This window comes from Drosophila serrata, unplaced genomic scaffold, assembly GCF_035046125.1.
Source record: "Drosophila serrata isolate PLE 108 unplaced genomic scaffold, ASM3504612v1 contig_228, whole genome shotgun sequence".
In the NCBI taxonomy this organism is placed as follows: Eukaryota; Metazoa; Arthropoda; class Insecta; order Diptera; family Drosophilidae; genus Drosophila; species Drosophila serrata.
The window spans coordinates 1,299,429-1,319,287 of NW_028257126.1; the positions used below are offsets into that span (position 1 = coordinate 1,299,429).

At 44.8% G+C, this 19,859-nt stretch overlaps 3 protein-coding genes and 1 long non-coding RNA gene across 19 annotated transcripts in view; all 4 read left to right on the plus strand.

Annotated features, from left to right (window-relative positions):
- ctrip (E3 ubiquitin-protein ligase ctrip) overlaps positions 1–6,853 on the plus strand; it is a 28,434-nt gene extending 21,581 nt beyond the window's left edge. For all 15 annotated transcript variants that reach the window (XM_086829993.1, XM_086829997.1, XM_020957363.2 and 12 more), the window contains 6 exons: positions 39–1,179; positions 1,251–2,266; positions 2,345–4,210; positions 4,268–4,456; positions 4,522–4,723; positions 4,795–6,853. In XM_086829993.1, coding sequence (XP_086686119.1) covers positions 39–1,179; positions 1,251–2,266; positions 2,345–4,210; positions 4,268–4,456; positions 4,522–4,723; positions 4,795–5,255 — 4,875 coding nt within the window. In that variant the 3' untranslated portion in view covers positions 5,256–6,853. The remainder of the gene's footprint in view (positions 1–38; positions 1,180–1,250; positions 2,267–2,344; positions 4,211–4,267; positions 4,457–4,521; positions 4,724–4,794) is intronic.
- Positions 6,854–7,123: 270 nt separating this feature from the next.
- Ccdc39 (Coiled-coil domain containing protein 39) lies at positions 7,124–10,471 on the plus strand. 2 transcript variants are annotated; one of them, XM_020957184.2, is made up of 4 exons: positions 7,124–7,553; positions 7,607–7,754; positions 7,848–9,656; positions 9,716–10,471. In XM_020957184.2, the coding sequence occupies exons 1-4, from the start codon at positions 7,302–7,304 to the stop codon at positions 10,405–10,407; spliced, it is 2,901 nt and encodes a 966-aa protein (XP_020812843.2). In that variant the 5' UTR covers positions 7,124–7,301; the 3' UTR covers positions 10,408–10,471. The 2 variants fall into 2 exon arrangements, with proteins under 2 accessions (XP_020812843.2, XP_020812844.2); XM_020957185.2 differs by having other exon boundaries at positions 9,719–10,471.
- Positions 10,472–11,436: 965 nt separating this feature from the next.
- On the plus strand, positions 11,437–13,645 carry LOC110187860 (uncharacterized). Its single transcript, XM_020957345.2, has 3 exons — positions 11,437–12,177; positions 12,293–12,872; positions 12,940–13,645. The coding sequence occupies exons 1-3, from the start codon at positions 11,725–11,727 to the stop codon at positions 13,455–13,457; spliced, it is 1,551 nt and encodes a 516-aa protein (XP_020813004.2). The 5' UTR covers positions 11,437–11,724; the 3' UTR covers positions 13,458–13,645.
- A 5,297-nt stretch (positions 13,646–18,942) lies between these two features.
- Positions 18,943–19,859, plus strand: LOC147644146 (uncharacterized). The gene is made up of 2 exons (XR_015271015.1): positions 18,943–19,388; positions 19,784–19,859. It is a non-coding gene; the product is annotated as an uncharacterized LOC147644146 (long non-coding RNA).

The following is a 19,859-nucleotide window of genomic DNA, read 5'->3' on the forward strand; positions in this document are numbered from 1 at the left end:
TACCTTGAACAAAATAATATTATTTTGGCATTTTGCAGGAGGAACGCGGACTGGCAGCGGATTTCATAAAGCACATATTCAATGTGTTGTACGAGGTCTACAGCTCGTCGGCAGGACCGAATGTGCGATATAAATGCCTTCGTGCCCTTCTCCGAATGGTGTACTATGCCACGCCCGAGCTGCTGCGCCAAGTTCTCAAATATCAGCTGGTCTCCAGCCACATTGCCGGTATGCTGGGCAGCAACGATCTGCGGATTGTTGTGGGAGCTCTTCAAATGGCAGAGATCCTCATGCGACAGCTGCCTGACGTCTTTGGTACTCACTTTAGGCGCGAAGGCGTCATCTACCAGTTCACCCAACTAACGGATCCAAATAATCCCATTTGTGCTAATTCCTCACCAAAGCCGCTGAGCACGACGGCCACGCCAACAGCTAACGCGGGCGGATCTCAGTCGGCACCGGCCTCCGCCAATAGCCTACAGGTTAATCCCTTCTTCATGGACAGCGCTCCGGGATCATCAAGTGCTTCAACGACCCCAAGCAGCAGCAGCAAGCACCAGTCATACAGCGTGAAGAGCTTCTCGCATGCCATGAACGCCTTGACGGCCAGTGCCAAAGGAGGAGCGACCGCTGGGGCGTTAGACACCCCTGGAACCTCGACGCCCTCTGCAAGTGGTTATAACTATAGCAGCTCGGCGCCATCCTCATCCTCATCTGCGGTTGGAGCGCCCACGGCTGCCTTCTTTGCGGCCCAACAGGGGGATCCTCGCCAGTATGTGCACTTCCAGCAGCCGGCGGTGCCGCCGCCACCACCCCAATTGGAGCTCCTACCACCGACTGGTGTTCAACAGGTTGTGCCACAGGTTATCTACCAGCAGCAGCAGCAACAACAACAGCCAGCACATTTGGTGGTGGCCTCAACCAGTGCTGCTGCCTCTGCTTCGTCGGCATCCTCCTCATCGTCGTCTTCGGCCTCGGCGCTGCAGCACAAGATGACGGACATGCTAAAGCGAAAGGCGCCACCAAAGCGCAAATCGCAGAGCAGCGGCAGGGCAAAGTCCCGTCAGGAGGATGCAGCCTCCGTTGCAGCTGCAGCAGCAGGTTCAGGAATTGGAACAGGAGGAGCTTCGTCAGCATCAGCTAGTTCCGCCATGCATGAGCTACTCAGTCGAGCTACGAGTAAGTCAAAGTAGAGGCTTAAGTGCTTTCCAGAATGGGTTTATATTAATTATTTGCATTTTGCTTTGAAGGTCTTGGTAGCGGCACTGGCGGTAGGAGTACGCCTAGCTCTGGCAGCGGGTCCGGTGGTTCGAAGTCTCGCTTCAATGCCGGCGGCAATTCGAACAGCGCCGGGTCGAGCAAGTCATCGTTCCTGGCTTCGCTGAATCCGGCACGCTGGGGTCGCCAAACGGCAGCACATCACCATCACCACCACCAGCAGCAGTCGCAGCAGCAACAACACCACCATGGCCTGTCCAAAGATTCCGGCAATGCTAATTCCTCAAGTGGATCTGGTTCGGGATCTGGATTGGCTTACACTGTCACCCAGCATGGAGCTGGCGCTGGCGCTCAGGGAGGACTGAACGCAGCTGCCGTTGCGGCCAGCATCAGTAAGAGCATCTCACACGCCAATCTCTTGGCGGCGGCAAATCGGGAAAGAGCACGCCAATGGGTGCGGGAACAGGCAATAGACTTTGTCAAGCGTTACACGGAGCAGGAGGCCAGGAGGAGCAAAACTGCTTCAGAGAGTGGAACATCTCAAAGTGGAAACAACGGAGCACCCGGATCCTCTTCGGCGACGGGCAACAATGCCCCGCTGTCAACAGCGGGCAGCACCAACGTTCTGGAGCGTTTATCTAGCATCCTGTTTAAGCTTAACGGCAGCTACCACGACTGTCTGGATGCCCTTCTGGAGCTAAAGACAATCCTGCTGGAAAGCGACATCTCGCCGTTTGAAGTAAACCACTCGGGCCTGATCAAGGCCATGCTCAACTACATGACCAGCGAGACGGGCCTAGTGGAACGCGATGCGCGTTTGCGCAGCTTTATGCACGTCTTTGCCGGCTTGCCACTGGAGCCTCTCCTGCAGAACGTCGGTCAGCTGCCCACCATTGAGCCTGTAGCATTCAGCGCCTTTGTGGCCAAGTTGAATGGCTGCGTTACGCAGCTGGAACAGTTCCCTCTAAAGGTGCACGATTTTCCTGCTGGTCCAGGTGGGCGCTCCAACCAGAGTGCGTTGCGGTTCTTCAACACGCATCAGTTGAAGGTGAGCAAAAAAATTTAAAAAAAAAAAAAAAATTACAAAAAAAACTAATTTATGCTACCTCTATTTCCCCCTTAACAGTGCAACCTGCAGCGCCATCCGCAGTGCAATAATTTGCGTCAGTGGAAGGGTGGCACCGTCAAGATCGATCCATTGGCCATGGTTCAGGCTATCGAGCGTTATCTGGTGGTGCGCGGCTACGGCGGCATCCGAGCCGACTCGGACGACGACAGCGAGGAGGATATGGATGACAACGTGGCCGCTGTAGTAATGACACAAGCTGGTTTTAAGCACAAGCTACAGTTCACGATTGGGGAGCATGTGCTGCCCTACAACATGACCGTGTATCAGGCGGTCAAGCAGTTTTCTCCGTTGGTCAGCGAGCAGCCGGAGACGGACAATGAGTCGGAGACGCTTTTGGGCAACGCAAGCATATGGGTGCAGCAACACACGATCTATTATCGTCCGGTCGAGGAGGAGGCTACTCCAGGGGCCGCGGCGTCCAGTAGCAGTTCGTGCAGCAGCAGTGGTGTGCAAAAACAGCAGCAGAGCACCTCTAGTTCAGGCTCGAGCTACGCGAATGCCTCGACCTCGTGCTCATCGTCGTCGGGAGTGGCTAGCGGTGGAGGATCCTCCTCAAAGAAGTCTCACAAATCCAGCAGCAAGTTTATGCGCAAGAAAACCGAACTGTGGCACGAGGGTATTGCTCCAGGTGTGATCTCTGCTCTGAAGCCATTCCTCAGCAGTTCGTTGCCCGCCGATGTGGTAACAGTGCAGGACTCTTCGCTGGATGCCCTGTGTATGCTGCGCGTGATCCACGCTCTTAATCGCCACTGGGAGCATTTGTATGGCTGCGTGGTGCGACAGAACATCGTTCCCCAGGCCGAGTTCGTGCACCCAAAGATCACGGCGAAAGCGAACCGCCAGCTGCAGGATCCGCTAGTGATCATGACGGGCAACTTGCCACAATGGCTGCCCCAGATCGGCATGGCCTGTCCGTTCCTTTTCCCATTTGAGACACGGCACCTGCTCTTCTACGCCACCAGCTTCGATCGTGATCGCGCTCTGCAGCGGCTGTTGGACACCACGCCGGATCTGAATGCTGCCGAGTCCTCCGAGAGGGTTGCTCCGCGTCTAGATCGTCGCAAGCGTGCAATTTCCCGGGCGGAGATCCTTAAGCAGGCGGAGCATATCCTGCAGGACTTTGGCCACTCGAAGGCTCTTCTGGAAATCCAGTATGAAAACGAAGTGGGAACAGGTCTGGGACCAACACTAGAGTTCTATGCATTGGTTTCTGCCGAGCTGCAGCGCACTGATTTAGGTCTGTGGAATGGAAGCGATAGTTACAAACAGAATTCCGTGACGATTGTTGATGTGGTAAAGGCCAATAGTGCTGTGCTGCACATTGAAGATGCCCTTGAGGCAACCACAATGGAACAGAGTCCTCCAGCAGCACTCGTTAGCAGCACCACCGTCACCACCAGCACAACGACAGCTACACAGAACCACCAGCCACCACCCACCCGCTCCAGCAGCCGCTCGCACACCCTTCGGGGTGCAGCTGGTCAGCAACAACAGCCTGTGGAGCACAGCTCCTCCAGCGGCGGTGGCGGCGCCAATGAGAACGCTATAAATATGATAATCGCACAGCAGCAATTTAGTGATATAAACTCGGTGGCGGAGTCGGCAGCAGCGAACGATAATCCCAGCAGCACTACCACCACTATGGCCAACATCGTGGTAGAGCAAAGCACCACAACCACGAATCAATCCAGCACCACCACGAACACAATAGCTACGACCATGACTAGCTATGTGCACGCGGTGCATGGCCTATTCCCTCTGCCACTGGGCAAATCCTCGAAGCTGCCGCAGATGACCAAGGCCAAGGCCAAGTTCAAGTTCTTGGGCAAGTTCATGGCCAAGGCGGTAATGGACAGTCGAATGGTAGGTTGGGATTTGAATTCCGTTCCCTTTCGTGATCCTAATTTGTTTCTTTTTTAGCTTGACTTGCCATTCTCATTGCCATTTTACCGTTGGCTGGTCAGCGAGGAGCATTCCATTGGCCTGGCCGATCTGATGCGCGTGGCACCGGAGGTGCAGAACACGTTGGTTCGCCTGCAGGATGTGGTGCGTCAGCGAGAGTACATTCTGTCCGATCCCAACATCGATGCCATGGAAAAGACGGAAAAGGTGAGTGTTAGCATTTAAAATGTTTCCAAGAATCGATTGATAAACAAATTTCTTTTATTTTTCAGATTGAGCAACTTGATTTGGATAGCTGCCCCATTGCCGATCTGGGACTGGACTTTGTGCTGCCCGGCCATGCAAATATCGAGTTGTGCCGTGGCGGACGGGACACACCGGTGACCGTGCACAATCTGCACCAGTACATATCGTTGGTTACATACTGGTTCCTCATTGAGGGCGTTCAGAAGCAGTTCGAGGCACTGCGCGAGGGTAATATCCGCTCTATTCTCCAAGGCACATATATTTCTCATTCTAAACGTTATTGTTTCTGGTTCTTGCAGGCTTCGATTCTGTCTTTCCGATTCAGCGTTTGCGCATGTTTTACCCAGAGGAGTTGGAGTGCGTATTTTGCGGCTCGGCCAGCGAGCAGCAGCACCAGCGGTGGGATGCCAAGATGCTGCAGGACAGCTGCCGCACAGATCACGGCTTCCACCAGGAGTCGCAGGCGATTCAATATCTGTACGAGATCCTCGCCTCCTATAATCGTGACGAGCAACGCGCTTTCCTGCAGTTCGTGACGGGATCGCCGCGCCTACCGACTGGCGGATTCAAGGCCCTAACGCCTCCTCTGACCATCGTGCGGAAGACTCTGGACGGCAACCAGAATCCCAATGATTACCTACCATCTGTGATGACCTGTGTCAACTATCTCAAGTTGCCCGACTACTCCAGTCGCGAGGTGATGCGGCAGAAACTGAAAGTGGCTGCCAACGAGGGCAGCATGTCCTTCCACCTGTCCTAAACAAAATCCGAATACGGAATACAAGTCCGCGCTGCAGCAACATCCCTACCACAAGCAGAAACCAAGAATATAGAAGGATCTATATAAATTCCAAGCGCTACAAACCACTGAAGCAGCAGCCACATTTACATTTAACTGAAAGGAAGGATATTAAGTGTTTTTGTTAGATTCGCCGCGCGCGCTTTTTACCCTCACCACCACCCCCCAACCCTACCTCAGCCCCGCTTTTAAATTTTCGCTCTTGGTCAGCGTCGTGCGCAAAGCTAAATTTCAATATATAATTATATAATTATAATATATTTTGTATTACCTAGTTTTGCAAAAAAGAAAAGAAGAAACGAGAAATACAAGCGAATAAAATCACCATTATAGGGGATGGACTCAAGAAATGAAACTAATCGTGGAGAACGAACCCGACCCTGAAGCCGAATCCCCTAAAATGTTATCTTAAATAAATTGAATAGTAGAATATCGATTATAGAGGGACCGAGTCGATTATTTGTCTACACGAGATCAGAGTTTGTTCGTCCTAGTTAAATTTTTATATTTTGCTCTCATATATTCTCGTAACCGAATTCTCCTTGTAATTGAAGGAATTATTTTATTAAGTTGTTTTTTTGTTATGTTGAACATTATTTGCTCCGGCTTTTAAATATGAGTTTAATTAATTTGTAAGCATCAGTTGTGCATAAACGCTTATTAGGAACACAAAAGAGGTAATGCAGAAAAAGCGGGAATAGCTGGAGCATAGAAAAGGAGGATGAATTCATCATTGTTTACATGTAGCAACCCTAAAATTGATCTAAATAGAAAACGCAACGCCCACCCTTTAAAGTTACACTTTAAAAATTTAAATAATACATTTAACATACATATGTAACACTATGATCTATTTATCATGCCTACAAGCAAATTGAATGCAAAATTCTACAAGCTGTGTTAAAACAAAAACAAAAGATAAGAACTAAGAGGAAACAAAGGCCATCATCGAAATGCGATGGAACTTCAATTTGAGAAAGATAAAAACAAAGAAATGGAGGGGAAGAGAAAGCGCATAAAGTGAAGTTTAGGGATTAGTAAAGTGTCCTCTTGCATCAACTACGCATTCATATACATATATAAATATATTATATTACAACGTAAGCATTGCATAACTTGTATTGTAATTGAAGCATATACATACATTTTTGTGTTTGTCCAACAGAAGCGGCACATAAAGCTAATGAATAAAAAAATAAACTACCATTAAAACTGGAAGCAAAAACCCGATCTTACATACTACAACTAGATACAGATTGCAGTACTGAATACTGATTACTGATGCATGTGGTATATATATATAAACATATAATAACTATAACTATGGAATATAATTATACTTTACAGAAAACAGTGGCATCTCTTAAGATGCTGATCAAGTTATATGACATAAAAGTGCTAGCATTAAATTAATTAAATAACATTAATATTACATAATACTAATGTATGTAGTTACATCAAAAAACACAATTGCTCTATGATAACGAAAAAGAAGTAAGCAAACCAACCAAGAAGCAAGCAAATAAAACAAAAAGATTATAATGACAAATTAACTGAAATTACGTGACATTCAGATGTGGGGAAAATGATAAATACATTAGTAGATTTTAAAGTCTCTAGGGGGATACTTCAAGGATCTACAAGGCTTTCAATTTTGACTTTGCTTCATGGGAAAGTGTGCAATGCATCCCCAATTCAACGTGTAGTAAGAGAGATTTTCAGGCACCTGAATTCATAATCCGAATGTTCTCGAGGAGCAGGCGACAACTTCAATTACGCCTATTGTCCCTGTTGGCACATATCAAACATAGATCCAGCCATGGAAACCGTTGCTAGGGGAAGCATTGTATCCATTAAAACGAAAAACTTAGTCATGATACAATTGTATCATGAACTTAGTGACATTTGTTTATATAAACTTCCAGAACACAGTTCGAAACGAAGCCCTTAAAACTCTGAGTGATCCTATACAAACTGACCCAGCTGAGGGGCTAATCTCATAGCAAGATGAATCGAAGCGACGACATGAAGCGGGCCTCGCTGGACGACTACAAAAAGAATGCGATGGCCTCCGTGGGCTGGGCGGTGGACGCCGACATTCCCATGGCGAATGCGGAGAACCTGGCCATTCTCAAGGAGATTGCCGCCTTGAGGGCGCTGAAAGTGGAAGTGCAGCAGCGCATGAAGTCTCTAGACGAACGCGAGCAGGCAGTGCAGCGGCATAAACGCAACATTGAGGCCACTATCCAACAGAATCAGGTAAGAAATCGTCTTTGAGGTGTCAGTCCATAATCTCCGCGTTGCCATTTCAGACGCTATATAGCTCGTTGAAGGATGACGAGATCAAGGAGGCTCATAAGGTGCAGCTGGTGATCTTAGAGCGCAATAAGATAAAGGAGGATCTGCGGAAAAATGAAAAGGAGTTGGAAGAGTTCACTGAATATTCCGAAGCCACAGAACGTAAGGCATTAAATGATAAATTTACATATGTAAAAAGTGCATATTGGGCTAATTGAGCAAATTACTTACTATTTCTGTAACATGACCCAACAGGGAAAATCTGCCAGAAAAAGCAAGAGATAGATGAGCTGACGTCTCGCATTAAGTCCGCGAAGACCACTTTGGTGGAGTGGACCGAAGCGATGGAGGACGGGAACAAGGGCTACCAGCTGATCGAGAAGTATTATTTGGACGACCAGCAGAAGGCTCGAGAGCTGAACACCAAGCGCCAATTGCTGCACGCGGAGATTGACAAGCGGCGCAAGCAGGTGGTCCTACTCTACGATGAACAAATGACGCTGGAGAAGAATCTGGAGCGGACCGCCTGCCTTTATAGGGCGGCTCATGTGGAACGGCGGCAGATGGTAGAGACTTGGAAGAATGCAGTGAATCAGATGACCCAACGAGAGAACAGCATCCAGCGCAGCGAGGCGGAGTGCGCCGAGTTGGCCCATAAGGCGCAGCAGACGGCTTTAGCCTACAAGGAGCACGATAACCAGCTGAATGAGGCGATCGAGAACAATCGCCAGGTGGAGATTTCAATTGAGGCATTGAATGAGGAGACCTCGGAGTTGAAGAACCAAATACAGATCCTGGTAGATCAGTCGATTCTGACGGATCGCGAGCTCGACGGCCTGCGTAAGGAGCTGGAGAATCTCGCGAACCGGGTGCACTTGCAGCGCGTGGAAAACCGCAGTCTGATGAAGAAACGGGATGAAAAGGAGAAAGAAATCGAGAACTTCGCCTCTGTGATGGAGAAGGTTGAGGCCAGACTAGCCTCCATGCAGAACAAAGCTCTGAATGCGGATCAGCGTTTGCACATTCTAGAAGAGATGATGGAGGCGGAGCAGACAGCGCTGCGCAATCTGGAAAAAGAGCAGGAGAAGGTAAACGATATGGTGTACCGTACCCAAAAGCAGGTGGCAGAGCTGCAGGACGAGGAAAAGATTTTGGTCGTACAGAATGCCTCCCTGACCTCCAATCTGACGGCCATGAAGCGCAACCAGCAACTAGTTCACCAGGAACTGAAGCGCCAGACGGAGATCCACTATAATCTCTCCTTTAAGTATCTAGAGGCTGAGCGTCGTTATGCCGAGCTCAAGGGTCAGTCCGACGATCCCGAGGTAGAGGCGAAAAACCTTGAGCGACTGTCTCATCTGGAACAGGAGTACGAAAAGCTGCAGCGTCTAATCCTCAATACGGAGGCTCAGAACAGGAAGCTCAACCACAATATGAACAATCTGGTTGTTCAGTATAATAACGACGAAAAGGAACTCGAGATGGTTAGGTTCAAGATCAAGGAGGCTCAGGTTTACTGCGAGGGTACCGTGAAGAGATTACGACAGAATCGCTTCGATAATTCTGAACTTATTGTGGATCTCAACATGGTGAAAATGCGCTGCAACGATCTCGAGGTGGGCATCGGTGGCTGCGAGCAGGGCACCTACGATTTGGAGCAACACCGTCTCGCCTTTCGCCGTGCCATCAAAGATAGAACTGTGGAGCTGCGCAGCCAGGAGGAAGTGCTTTTACTGAAGAAGAAGCACCTGAACGAGGAGCTCAGCACCTTGCGGGCCGACATCGGCGAGCGAAGGAAGCAGATTGAAGTGATGAAAGCCAGATTCGAACTCACTTCCAAGCTGCTGGGCAAGAACGAGGATGGCAGCATTATGACCAGCACACAGCTTAAGGTGGCTAGCGCCCAGCAGCGCCAGTTGCTGGCCGACGAGGGTGACGCCCTTAACAAGAAGGTGCTGACGGCCGAGAAGGAGGTGGTCGCCCTGGAGAACACTCTGCGCCAGTTCGACGTGTCCAACAGCAATTACCGCAAAACCTTTACATCGGTCGACGACGATTCGATGGGTAAGTGGGTATCTGAGGATTCTGGGAAAATCTTATTTGGTTGTTATCCTTTTTTTTAGCAGATCGTGAGAAAGCAGAGTTGGAGCTGCAGGAGGTGGAGGCTGCCCACTGCCGCGACCTAGAAAAACTGAAGGTGCTGCGATGTAAGGCGCAACATTACGATCAAAAGCACGAGGCTCAGCGGGCCGAGGAGGAGGACCTGATCAACAAGTTGGAGAAGGCGAAGGCGCAGCGCGCCGAGCACGCGGCTGTGCTGGAGAAGCTTGAGAAAGAATTGGATGAGCAGCGCCTGAAGCTGGAGCGGGCGCAGCGAGAGATCCGGACGCAGTTGCGAGAGATTCAGGCAAAGCCAATCAGTGAGGAGTTTATGGAGCAGTTTGAGCGGGATCTCAATGCGCAGGAGCTGGAGGCTCGCAACTCTAAGGCACTCAATATGCTGACCGATCTGGCCAACAGCGACGAGTCGGGGCCGGAGATCCTCAATTTCATGCTGAGCAAGGGTGTCAAGTTACCGATGCACCTGAAACGCACTCGCAGTACCGTATCCTGGGGCAGTTCCTCGGTCAAGTCTTCTGACACTGTGGGGTCCTACATCAGTGTTAAGGGCAAGAGCTTCCTTGGCGGGGGAATGAGTGCCAGGTCTTCGACATCCGATATGAGCTCCCTCAAGGACGATAGCTCCTCCACCACTTCGCGCTCGGGCCTGAGCGTTATCTCTCTCGAGCTGCCCATGCCGGCAAAGAAGAAATGATATCACTCTAAATCCAACTAATTAGTTTACTTTAGTTATAAATTTTATTCGGTTATCAATGAAAGTATCTGGTATTGCTTGTCGCCCACAGGTAGCTTCACGTGCTTGGCCATCGGACACTGTTTAGAAATATACTGTCTAAACAAAACCCGAATAAAATGCGTTGCCAAAGCGGGCCAAAATGACGGGAGAGCGACCATAAAAATAGCCCAAATCAAATCCAATGAGGCTGCACATCCGAATGTCCCAGTGTGTTCCCCTGCACAGGGCTTGCCGACTTCCGAATTCTCTTCCAAGAGAGCGCATAGATCTTTTTCCACAACTGGTGTTTCGGAATACTTAAGATCGAATTTTCACGCAACATTTATTTAAAAATTTTAATAATCTGCGTACCCTTTTCTCTTCAAATATTTATTAAGATTAATATTTCAATTTTAGCAACTTGAGCACTAATAAACAAGAATAAAACTACAGTAATATCTTATTGATTCGACATGGCGAACTAAAATATATAGTTTCTATATCAAAAATGTATTTTACTCTTTATTTGAATTTAAGAGTTGCAGCTTGATGTGTTTCTTAAACATGCATTATTCTTAATTATATTCGGTTAAAGTGACCTCCACATTGAGATCCGACCTCAAGAAAAAGATGGAAAGTGTGCAAAGATCAACACAGATTATCTACATATCTGAATGAATACAATAATAGAATCAACCTGGCGATCATCCATAATGATAGATCATCTCTGTTCTCTTTTAAGTACAAAATCTGACACATCGCGTTTGTATATAATTGCAGATGGCCGCCCCCTTGTGAACGCGTTACAAACACAACAACAAAGCCTATACGGCCGACGACGAAGTACGATATATCGGCCAAATATATTTATATACATATACACATGTCCAAAGCTATATTTCGAAATTAGGTACCCGATGACTACACAAAAAGAGAGAGAGAAAGAGAGAGTGTAGTGCGGCGTTCGAGAAATGAGTTTTCGGCGCTACTACGAGTGTTTTCGAAATTCTTTTTCTTCGATTCCGGCGGCGATCAGCGCCGGGCATTTCATTATTTTTCATCATATCGTTTCGCTAGCATCGGTGCCGAGCAAGACCTCAGATCGCTGTTGGGCCTAAAAGATTTTCAAAATTTTCACTTGCTGATATTTTTAGAAAATTCTGAAAGCGGAAAAACCGAGCTGTGTGCGCTGTCTGGGAATGGACTCCTGAATAGATTTTCGCCAACTGAAAAGGAGGGATCAACATCTAAGAAGGTGAAAAATTTGCATAAGATTCGAGACACTTCGCTTGCGGAATGTGCTCCACGTCAGTTCTGTGTCCGCTGTGCGCCGTGCCCAGTTTCGGCAGCATTGACGCACTGCAGCAGCGCCTGATCAAAGCGGCCAACGGACCACTGGCCTGCCCCTTTGCCAACTGCAAGGAGCTGTTCCTGGGACTGGACAAGCTCACCATCCACCTGTTCTCGCACACCAGTCTGATGAGCCAGGATGCACCTGCTACCCATCCTGTTCAGGCTCTACCCGTTCCTCCCCTGATTGCTGTATCCGCTCCCAAAAGAAGGCCCAGACGAACAAGGACCAAGCCCGTTGCCTTGCCCCCTCCACCTGTTCCCCCAACGCCTCCCGCCAACTGTGACATCTGCGAGTTTAGTTTTCGGAACACGGAACTACGGGACATGCACATCAGGTTGGTGCACGAGAATGCGGAATCGGAGCAAACTCAGAGTCAGCTGAAGCAGGAGGAGCCGGTAAATTCAAATATATATATATATACCTTATTTACCTATTATATTCCTACCTCCTCTCTCTATGAATTCATTGAGTTAAATTATAAAAGATCGTTTTGCTTTTTGTACTTTGCAGGATCAGGAGCCCTACAAGTGCCACCTGTGCTCCAAGACATTTCGCATGAAGGGTTCGCTGCGAATCCATTTGAAAGTGGTGCACATGATGGGCGTGCCTTGCCCCAGCCCCGTCACCACCTCCATAACCATCAATCCCTTGCCGAAGCTAAGCATTTGCGATCGCATCCGACACAAGGAACCGGCGGCCCCTGGCAGCAACAGCACTTCATCATCCACTACTTCCCAGCCCTATGCCTTGAGCGGAGCACTGAGCATGCTTCAGCAATCACCCGACTCACCGGATGCAGGCAATGCCACGCCAAAGTTGTGGGAGTGCGACGTTTGCACCAAGTCCTTCACCACCAAATACTTTCTGAAGAAGCATAAGCGTCTCCACACAGGCGAGATGCCGTACACCTGCGAGATCTGCGCCAGGACATTCACCTTCCAGCAGTCGTATCACAAGCATTTGCTCTACCACAGCGAGGTGAAGCCTCACGTCTGTGGGGTCTGTGGACGGGCCTTCAAGGAGCTCTCTACGCTGCACAACCACCAGAGGATCCACAGCGGCGAGAAACCCTTCAAGTGCGAGGTTTGCGGTGAGTATCGATTGTATTCATACACAGGGTGGCAGGATATTTAAATCCTTTCTGAATCCCTTTTCAGGAAAGTGCTTTCGGCAACGTGTGTCCTTCCTTGTCCACACCCGCATCCACACGGGTGTGATGCCTTACAAGTGCGATCTCTGCCAGAAGACGTTCCGCTACAAGGTAAGCCAACGAACCCACCGATGCGTCGCCGATGACACCCAGACCCCGGAGCAGCTAATCAAGGCCTTTCTGGAAGGCAGTAACTCACCCGCACAGCCCTCGCCGGCTAGCGCTGAGATTGCGGCGATCACCACCAATTCGATGGCGGATCCAGAGCAAGAGGCGCTGCTCTCCCAGACCATCGATGACATCGTGGTTGAGCAGTGCCAGAAGTTGGGCATCTGTGGCGTGGAACCGGCGGAGAATCAGCCCCATCTACTCCCCCTGGAGACGGCAGCCGTAGTACAGTTCAATGGCAACAGTTCGCCGTTGCAGCAGCTCCAGAACTTGAGACTCTACTCCCCCCAGCAACAGTCGGAACTGCCCAGCTCAGATGGTGAGGTCTTCCAGCGCTTCCTGATGGACGCCACGTAGATGGAGGGGAAAGTACTCTAAAGTGTTATTAACAATTTATTGTTTTAATTTTATAATGAGAAGTCCACAACGTGCTCAAATTTGTGAGTCCAATTTTAAATCGGAACAGACCCGACTCGGCTCGAATACATACATATAATGTTCTTTATTATTATAAAGCGTTATTCATTAAAGTCTAAAGCTGTAAATTTTTTGTTGTTCTGAAACCGTAAACAATTTTTGAGTCTAGGGATTATCGTCATACCTGGATTTTTTTAAATTTAAACAAGAAAGAAAGCAATATTATTAAATATTGAGAAAGTTATTATGTATAAATCATGATGTTGGATATGGATCAGTTTGTTTTTTGCGTTTTTTTTTTTTGTCTTAAAATACCGCTACAATTTGAAGAAACATAAATAAGTGACCGTGTGCTGGCTGGTGGAAAATACCACTCGCCAATGAAAATACAGTCGAGTCCCGATAATTCGAAATGGCAAGGGGATCACTTTTTTTACGAATTAGACGGGAATTCGATTTATCGAGATTTCTATTTAAAGGGGCTCAAAAATGAAAGAGTCGAATAAACGGAGTACTTACATTTCACATAATGTTTACATATGTGTTTAGCTTTATTAAAATTAAACAAACATAATAAATATGTACATTCATGTGTACGTTTTTCAAATTAAAGGAAAATTAAACAAAAAATTAACAAACAAAATTAAGCAGAAACATTAAATTATTAAAAACGAAATTTCAAGCTTTAAAATAATTGGTAATTTTTGATTGCTTCGTGTTTTTTTCTTTTATTTTTTCCATTGCGTTTTCTAAACCTATTAGGTTGTCACACACTATTTGGCACATCATGAGTCGAAAAATAATGTTTAAGTTGAGGAATTAATGCTCTGGTTTGTAAATTCTATAAAATTTCTTCTCCGTTCTGATGTCTGCAAAATCTAACGTCGTCAAAATATTTCGCATCGCATTACGATTTATAAGAGGTTTCGAAACAAAATTACGATTTATAAGAGGTTCAAATATTCTTTGCGTTGCGCCAAATACTACGAATTAACGAGGGGACCAAAATGTATGGAATTTTTACGAATTAACGAGTTTTTTTCAAGGGGACAGAATTTTTTACGAATTATCGCGATTTTCGATTTAGCGGGGTACGAATTATCGGGATTCGACTGTATATTTAAGTACGGTGTTGCTATTTTACAGTTTTAGGTAAAACATTTATGCGTTATTTTTCTGTTTTCGTTTTATATTAACAACCATGACTTCCACATCTAAGGCCATAAAAGGCAGGAGCAAACGCGAAGCAAACCGAATGCTTGAAGCTATTTCTTCTGAGCCGCAAAAACATGTTAAAACTTGCGCGACAAAAGTTGAAATTTGACATCGCAAAAGATACCAAATGAGTGAAGGAAATCAGAAAAATAATATAAACGCTGTATTTAGCTCAATAAAACATAATACATATTTGCAATATAGCATTAAGGGGTTACATACAGTTATAGGGCTAAAAAAAAGCTAATTTTTCAGAGTGTTTTCTGAAGAAACTTTTTAACTTATTGATCCCAAACTTTATACACTTATTATAGTATCTTTTAACTGTATTTTAAAAGTTAGAACTAGTAAAAATATGTATGTGGAGAAGAGTTACACCTGTTATCCGGGAGCTTCTCTTAAAAAAGACGTTTTGCGGTGACCACTATATGTCGGAACTGGATCATCCGAAATTAAAAAACCAAAAAGATTTTGTTAGAGTAATGTCAAATCTAGAAATTAATCGAAGGAATAAGCAAAATAATAATTTTTGACAAAATGGCAGTTTCGCAAAAAAAAAATCGATTTTTCGCCGAAATTTCCGCCTTAAATTGTTTATAAAAAATAAATTTTTTATTGGAAAGAAAAAATCTTCGATTAATTTCTAAAAATATATTTAAGAAGGTCGTGTTAAAATTTGAGACTAATCGGGCTAGCCGTTTTCGAGCAATGTTGGTCACCCACTTTGAAAACACCATTTTGAGAAAAACACGTTTAAAGTTTGAAATGAACACATAGGAGCACTTTACAAAAAGCACTCTGAAACGACTTTTTCAAATTTACTTATAACTCAGGAAATATTCACCGGAACTTAACGAAACTTTCTGTGTATATTCTTAAAAATATTTACATTAAGAAACTAAAATAAAAATAATTTATTTTTTTAAAATTCTAACTGTATGTAACCCCTTAAATGATCTTTTACTAATATTACGGGAAAATAATTTAAGTGTTCCCAAAGACTGCCGAACTTTAAAAAGAACCCGAAGAAACCCAATTGCATCACAAATGGGAGATGCCATATCCGACCGGCTAAGCAGAAAATGTAATGAATGTAAATGAAATTCTATAATTTTACTTTTTTTTATTATATTAAGAACAAAAAATAACATAAATAATAACAAGTTAAAAAACTCATACTCTTCTAAATCTGGTTTAAGCGACCCTTCTGGAAGACTCTTCTTGACTCTGCGAGTCGTGTCCCATTTTCTCCAGACAGAAGATCAGAAAGCGATATCGCGGGCGATCAAAAGCATCCTCAGCTCTACGCGCTACACCTTGTTGTTGGCAGTGATCCGGCGGTCGTGCTCCTGATGCTGACCTCATCCAGCTGCGCCTGAACAGTCCATGTTGACATGTTGATCATGCGACAGGGATACCGCTGAATGCTGGGCTGCTGCGGTACATCATATGGAAAACTGTCTCCTTGACGTTGCAGCGAACAGATTTGAAGCTCTTGTTCGACATATATGATCCTTGAGGAATATTGAGAAGGATTGCAGGACTCTTAATTAGCTCAAAAGGCATTTGATTAACATGTCTAAACCGACAGATACAAAGCTACAACCCAAGAAACTAGTTTATGTAGAAGAGACGGGATATCGTCATCAAGATGATGAAGAATATACATATAGACTTTATAGGGTCTACAACACGAGTCGGGATTCGGAGTCTTCGGAAAAGGCTTCGTGAAATGGAAAACAAAAACCGGGTGCTAAATCTGGAGGAATTTAAGGCGTTGGAAATGTATCTAGCACAAATTTTTACCGAGACTCAAATAAAAATATTAAAGACTGGAGGAGAGGGAGCCAAATTTAATTCGGCTGTCATTTCTGCTGCGATCTGCCACCATATAGCAGTGCTCCGTGCATATAACCACCTATACAGGAAAAGATTTCCTTTGCCAATTATGACGGGAACTTTGGACGTAGTTATTGATGTCAGGGAGAATGAGGACATGCTTAAAGCGGACATGTTATGCGTTTTGTCTTTTGATGAAATGAAAGTTGCATCCGGATTCGAATATGAATCAGCACAGCTGATGTTGTTTATCAGTCAAGCAACTACGTCCAGTTCGATTCGTGGGCCGAAAAAGTCATGGAAGCGCCAGTCTTTGTAGATTTTGACACCCAAATGGACGTGCATCATTATTAATAAGCCGTACAAAAGGGGTTATCCCGTGAACCATTTGATTCCGGAAAACTAAAGGTATGGCGAGAGAGACGGAAACAAATTGACCAAGCGACGGTCCAGCAAGCAATTGCCCATTGCGCAAAGTCTGATGTTTCAATTATCTTCAAAATCAAAGACAGTCCTGAACGCAAACTCCCTCGGAAAACAAAGGGTTAAGTTGGCAACTCAATTGTTTTCCAACACAACAGCAATTTCTATAAGGCGATGCTACGCGTTAGGATATTATGTAGAAACCGTGTACCTTTTCAAAGTTTTAAATTATTGGTTCGATGATTTTAACTGAAAATTATCTACGTACATCAAGCTCCATCGAAACAACACAGCCGGATGGAAAACAAATAGATATCCAAAGGGGCGTTTGGCTAAAATGTGTAAATATTGAGCGCAAACATAGTTGGCATAGCCCATAGACTGCCTTTTTAAAAAGAAATATTAGTCAACAACGCTTCCCTTGGTGATCTACTTGCATATTTGTCTGCAAAGTACGAAATTGATTATATTCTGACAAGTCGCCTTTACCTAGATATTGTAGAAAATTTCTTTGTTGCAATGCGGGCAAGGGGCGGACAACATTACCATCCGACGGCTCTTTAATTTAAGTACAGGTTAGGAAAGTACATTACTGGTATGACAAAATTAAAGCCATAAATTCCATAATACTGTCAAATTAGCTTTATGTTTTAGCAGTGTTTGTCGTGTTTGTTGTAGGTTTGTTATGTGTTTTGCCTTTCCTTACATTATATAACCATACAAAAAGATTAAAATGTTTGGCTCCCCGTATGAGATGTTATGGGGCCCATCCACAGTAGAACATGTTGGCCGAGCATGTTGAGCTCGACGAAACTATCATCGTTAGAGGTAGTGCTCGCGTAAAAATTTTGTGTTTCGTGAACGAAAAATTAATCATTCTATCTTGTTTGTGTTCGCAATACCATGCTCGACAATTGTTGGCACGAACATCATTTGAAGCAAACGTTTGAAGCGACAACACGTGATAGCGCAGCTCTAAAATGTCAAAACAATTTATGCAAGAATTTATTCATTGCCTGCAAAATGAGAAATCTTTGTGGCACGCAAAAAGCAATGCGTATAAAAATAAGAATGTAAGGAACGCTGCGTGGGAAGTGCTTCCTAATAAGTACAAGGAGTTGGATGAGCACGCAACAATTGATACCGTGAAGAAGAAGGTCAATTCGCTGCGGGCATCGTATAGACGCGAGCTTCAAAAAATAAGAAGAAGCGAGAAATCTGGTGCCGGGGCGGATGATGTTTACCAAACCTCTGGTATTTCAATGACCTCTCATTTTTATATGATGACGGCCCGGGAATTAAAATAGTAAGTATTTTTTTCAAATAAAAACAATAGTTTATTGTGCATATAATATAATTATATATTAAATTTTATCATTCTGCCGAGATACAGCTCCAATCGTGTTAAAATATTCGCTAAATTTATCACGAATTGCTTTGGCATCTTCAGGATAATTGCCACCTTTCAATGATTCCAAATCGTCCATTTGATGGTTGGGAGGTGTTCCTCCAGTTGAATTTCCGGAATCTGCTGCACCTCTCAAAAATACTGCGCCGTTCTTCTTTGATAAAAAGTTGTCCAAATAGCAGCAACAAAAAACAATAACAGAAGCCTTTTCCGGCTCTAGAGCAATAGTATTTAGTTAACTATTATGCCAAATGCATTTTCCACTATACGCCTAGATGCTCCTTTTCCAGTTTCTGACGACTGTATGGCTTCATCAAATTTTTTGACAAAGGAAAGGCGTCGTCCCCTACTAACACATACGGCAGTTCATATGATAAATTTTCAATTTGGCGAGGCTTCGGAATGAACAGTGATTGATCATCGTAGCGCATTTTATATTCCGATTGGAGAAATACTCCAGCATCTGATGCCCTGCCAATTGCTCCAGCTTCAACACAAATGAACTCATACTGTGTATTTACTATCGCCATGAGTACCAGTGTTGCCAGGTTAGCTTATTATAAGCTAGTTCTAGCATATTTGAAACTAGAAAAGCTTGAAAAATTTCCATCTAGCTTATAGCTTGAAATATAGCTTATTTTAAAATTCATCTAGCATATTTTAGCTTTTTATGTATTTTTGACATCCACGGAATGTTTTTTACGAAAAATATGCTTTATAGCATGAAAATATTGGAGTTTGTTCTTTTTTTCCGATGGTTATGTGCATTTTATGTGATCGTGAACTTATTTCTAATCGAAAGTGTTATCGGAGATCGATTTGTTGGCTGAAGTGTTACCACCAATAATTTTGTTGTGTTGTGAAAATAGGTAAAGCGTGTCCTCAAAATGCCGAAAGTTATATATAAACAGATTTTTCGGGATGCTTGGCTCCAAAACAACGAATTTAAGTGCCAGGAGAAGGAACCAAAGCATATTGTTGCTACTGTAAGTCGACAATATCAGCCAAAATTTTTTAAATCAGGCAGCATGCGGCATCGAAAAAGCACATTTTATCAATGAGATCAGTTGCTGAATCGCAAAAAATAAATTTTCCGGCTAAGTGTTGCAAGACTCAGGATCAGGAAGCAGCGCTTTGTTTGTTCATTGCCGAACACTCGGCGACGAACAACATGAAGGAATTGATGAAATATTAACTAATTTGTTTTAAGTGCTTACTTTAAGAACATATTTTTAAGACTTTCTTTAATAATAACATATTCATATAATATAATAATATATATTATATGTTTCGTGTTTTCTCATATTTGGGTGTAGCTTGTTTTTTCGCATTTTTTAAAAATTGTTTAGCTTATTCTAGCTTATTTTTTTTTTAAATCTAGCTTATATGGGCGCTCATCACCTGGCAACACTGATGAGTACAATGCTGAAGGTTTTCTTCAGAGCTGGCAAATAACT